General features: G+C 35.4%; 1 protein-coding gene across 1 annotated transcript in view; it reads right to left on the bottom strand.

The window, feature by feature from the left end:
- The window catches only part of LOC108362692 (esterase B1-like), a 10533-nt gene that overhangs the window by 3076 nt on the left and 2803 nt on the right, over positions 1-4654 (bottom strand). Inside the window, exons 2-5 of the mRNA XM_017615782.1 lie at positions 2983-3295; positions 2745-2895; positions 2120-2680; positions 1871-2031 (exon numbers count right to left, since the gene is read on the bottom strand). Of these exons, the coding sequence (XP_017471271.1) occupies positions 1871-2031; positions 2120-2680; positions 2745-2895; positions 2983-3295 (1186 nt within the window). The remainder of the gene's footprint in view (positions 1-1870; positions 2032-2119; positions 2681-2744; positions 2896-2982; positions 3296-4654) is intronic.

Here is a 4654-nt window from a genome sequence, read left to right as displayed (position 1 = left end):
AATAAAATAAAATAAAATAAAATAAAATAAAATAAAATAAAATAAAATAAAATAAAATAAAATAAAATAAAATAAAATAAAATAAAATAAAATAACATAAAATAAAATAAAATGAAATAAAATAAGAAAAAAGAAACAAAAACTTTATTGGTAGAAGTTATCTATCTTCTATACATATATATACGACGCGAAGGGATTTTTTGTCCAGGATAAAAGATCTGTAGGGTTCGCCCGATTTTCACAAATGAAATCTCAAATTTAAGCGCATGGTCTGCAGTGTGCAAGCTGGTTTTAGTTTTTCGAAATTCAAATTATTTAATAATCAATGCCACCAAATCCGCACCGTTCGTTCGATTTTCCAAAATGAGGCACAAAACTAAAAGCCGTGGACTGTAGATGTGCAACAAGGTTTTACTTTTTTGAAAAGAGTTGACACCTTTTAAAAAATTATATTTAAATTATTAAAAAAAGTAATAAATCAATTATTACAAACTTTGTACGAATTGAAATGGTTTTGAAAAGCTTTGTTTATTAGCTGAACTATAGGAGGGTTACCACCAGCTTAAAAAATCATATTGGGTAAGAGAAATATGTATCACAATATGGGTGCCAAACGAAAGGGGTTTCAGAAAGTCGTAGTTTGAAAATGTTTTGAAAAGGGTTGCCACCAGATTGAAATGTCGAATTCGGTTGAAACACAAGTTATACGAAATATCAAACGAAGGAATGTTAAGAAATCTTTAGCTTGAACGCTACGAATATATTTGAGGTGTTGGAAGGGGGCCACCTCCTGTTTAAAAAGTTAAATTCAAATTATTTTATAAGTGAAATTAATTATTAAAGTATGAGTATTAATCGAAGGAGGTTTTTATTTCTGAACTGCATTTAGCAGGGTTGCCGCATGTTTGAAAATTAAAAGTGAACCTAATTCATGAGTTAATTAAAATATGTATCGCAGTGGTCGGCGAAGGAGAGTTAACAATGATTAAGCTTGTAAATACTTTTGAAGACGGCTGCCACCTGTTTGAAAGGTCTAGCTTAATTAACTTATTCAAAAAGTATATGAAATATAAAAATACCGGAATCAGAATTTAACAGAAAACCCTTAATTTGATTAAGTAGGTTTGGCGGTTAATTAATTTATGCTGGCATTATCTTGTGCACATGAGGCCAGTAAATCGGATACGGCTAAGCCGGTTTCCGCCTTCAATCTAAGCAATTTGGTGCGAATTTTTACTGAGTTTTAATATCCCTATGCACACGTGCGATGGGTTGAAAAAATTCCCAGTTATTTATTATTAATAATAATATTAATTTTTTTATATTAGGTCTTTTTTACAAACACCAAACAAAATAAAATAGGCCATTGAATCAGTTTTTTGTAGGTTAATAATTAATAATTTATGATTAAAATTAATTAATCTTAAAGATGATTAAGATTAATTAATTTTAGTCGTTAACCATGATTAATAGTTTAATCGTAAGTTCTAAATCGTCAATCCGATTAACATTTTCCCAACACTGGTTTTTCACTATTTATCGATTTGATTTCAATACCCTAAAGGACCCTTCAACACTTAGCACTTCCGATGGGGAAAATAAATCCAGAAACTCGAAATCTATCTTTTGAACTCGTCGGCATCAGGTGAGTGCAAAGACCATCGCGTAACATATTTTAAAATAAGTTTAACTCTAAGCGGCTATACTCTTACGACTTAGTTAAAATTTTCGAATCGCATAGTAACTCCGCGGCATTCATAACATACGTTACCACTTTGAACTTCTAATATATTATATAACCGTTTACCTAAAAGTGGCATAAAATGGGAATCTACTTCCATTTCAAATAGTATACTTTCATCTTACTTACATCTAAAAATCCCTCAGTAGACAATTTATCATTTTCGTTATGTATATTTTTTAGCTTTCGAGCATTTATCGCTATATCTTCTTCTTCGTCTACAACTTCAAACGGTACAAAGCTGGCACAGGTTTCTAGCTTCTTAATTGAATCGGGCTGCGCTTTTATAACTGGAAGCATATATAAATCAGTTATCTTATTATGTATTTTTAACTGAGAGATCTCTCTAAACCAATTGAGAGAGTAAACTTTACTTACATGGCAGCATTAGCAAACCCTCAGCCGAAGTGTTACCTGCCATGATAGGTATTGTATTACTCCAAGCTGTCTTCATAAGCTCACGCGGAAGTTTTGGAATCACACAATCTGGTGTTTCATATGCCTCCAAAACTGGTGTAAAAGCAAACAAAACTTGGCGCTTCAACTCCACAATAGTCAACACCTTCGTTTCCAAAATAGCCAGATCGGTTGCTTTGTATTTCATAAGATATTCCAACACACTCTTCTCATCATCTTCGCCCTTGTAGCCGGCTAATTTTGCCAGCGGATATGCATATCTCTCACTTCCACTGTTCGCCCATTCTGATATAGCGGTGCCAGACATCAAAATAGCACGATGAAATAGCCCTTTGGTCTGCTCGGTGATACACATATAATGTGTTGAAGCGCCACCAGCACTCTCACCGAAAACAGTTATACAGTTTGTATCACCACCAAAGTTAGCAATGTTACTCTTTACCCAACGAAGAGCTAAAACCTGATCCTTTAAGCCAGCATTGCCAGGCACATTCAGTTCCGGTGAGTTTAAGGAGAGAAAGCCTGTGAGTAAAGAAATTGTGGGTAGAGATATACATAGTATGATAAGTTAATTAATAGCACGAACCGAAAACACCCAGGCGATATTGTATGGTAACTAAAATAACATCCTTTTCCATGAAATAGTCAGGACCGAACCAATCTCGATTGGCTTCACCAACAGCAAACGCACCACCATGTATCCAAACCATAACTGGACGTGGTTTATCGGATGACAACTACACACATGTTGAAGAATAAAGATTTAGAATTACAAATTTGTATTTCATAAAACTGAGATGCTATATATCGGTATTGTTACTCACATCTCTAGTGTACACATTCAAGTATAGACAATCCTCTGATCCCTCCGCATTATTTGTCATCAAATGCAATTGCACCGCTCGATCCTTGGGACCAAGGCAATCGAGTACACCATTCCATGGCTCTGGCCGCTGTGGTGCTTTGAAACGTAGCTCACCCACCGGTGGTTTTGCGAAAGGTATACCCTCGAAACTATAATAGGGCACATCGTAGAGGGTTCTCCGCTTTATGCCTTTCACTTGACCATACTCGGTGTTGACGATGACTGTCTCGTTTGTAGAGAGCCGGTACTGAGTGAATTTATGTTCAAGTACGCTGCAAGAGCAATAAATTTTCAAAGTTTTATTCCATAAAATTTTTTACGGCTTGATCACAAGAAAATAATGTGAATTTGGGGTGCAAGCAAATATATCGAAAATAAATAAGTGTGGTTGACAGCGACAGCTTTCGGCGCAGGGGCGCTGAGGTTTAGGGTGTACCTCGTGCTCCGAAAAATCCAAATAGCATTCGGGAAACCTGAAGTTGAAAGCTTCATTGTATCTGCTATCAGTTATAGCAGTCAAATGCATACGTATGCATACCTTGGTTACCCCGGGCCAGTAGCGAAAGTTAAATTAAAGACAAAAAGCCCGTGAAAAGTTGTCTAGTATAAATATAAAAGTGTGCAGCACTAAACTCTATAGAAAATCACAATTTCAATGTAGATATAATCGCGTATGTGCATATATATTTATAAGTGACATATTCGTTCTTTAGTAGTTATTTTTAAAAGCTCAGGTATCTACCGCCATGCGTATGCCCATGATTTCACTTGATCTGCCGTTGACCCATTGCTCATAACTGCTTTAGAGAAAATTGCATACATTACTGAATACGATTGGACCTGCTTTTGGAAAGAATTGACATTCCGCAAACCCAGTTGGAATTACTGAGTCCTAGAATTTTTGCGAAAGATACTTAAGATTAACCTTAAATGATAAACATAAACGAAATTCTTGAACCTGGATAGTACTTTTGACTCAAAAGGGGTATTAAAAAAAATGTCAGGTTTCTTAAACTGAGGTACTGACTTAACTCGGCCATTGAAAATGGGTGCAGTCTTCACTATTCCCTTACAAAATAAGCGTAGGGATTTCTAGCTGTCGGCTGATGTAGCGGAGTTACTAGAGGTGCATACAACCTCAGAATTCGATCCCTAGTCCGAAGAACATATAAAAAAACAAGTAAGAAAGTCTAAGTTCGGGCGGAGCCGAACATTAAATACCCGGCGCAAGTGTTAAATATATGTTTTCCACCTTTCCGAAAGCTACCGCTACATGGTAAGCAGGGGTGTATACATTTTAAGTAAATTAGCGTCCTTAAATTTCGAAATATTGCAGTTTCAAGCGTATCTGAAATTTACCGTTATATGAAAAGCGGCCGTAATCTTAGTCCGATTTCAATAATTTTCAACGGTTTGCTTTTATGTGGCAAGCACAATAACCATACCGAGCTTGGTACAAATTGCTAGAACGGTTAGCGAGATACATATATGTGATCACAAGTGGGCGGTGCTACGCCCATTTTCCAAAATTTTGTCATAAACGTATTTCTTGGTAAAGAATTGTTGCAATCATCAATTTTGAATAAATTAGCTTCAATATTTACTGATTTATCGAAGATTTTGTATTTCTC

This window comes from Rhagoletis zephyria, unplaced genomic scaffold (genome assembly GCF_001687245.7).
Source record: "Rhagoletis zephyria isolate East Lansing unplaced genomic scaffold, Rhagoletis_zephyria_1.1 Rzeph_scaffold_01072, whole genome shotgun sequence".
NCBI lineage: Eukaryota > Metazoa > Arthropoda > Insecta > Diptera > Tephritidae > Rhagoletis > Rhagoletis zephyria.
The sequence above is the reverse complement of the archived record's forward strand: the minus strand, read 5'-3'. Positions and strand labels throughout refer to the sequence as shown.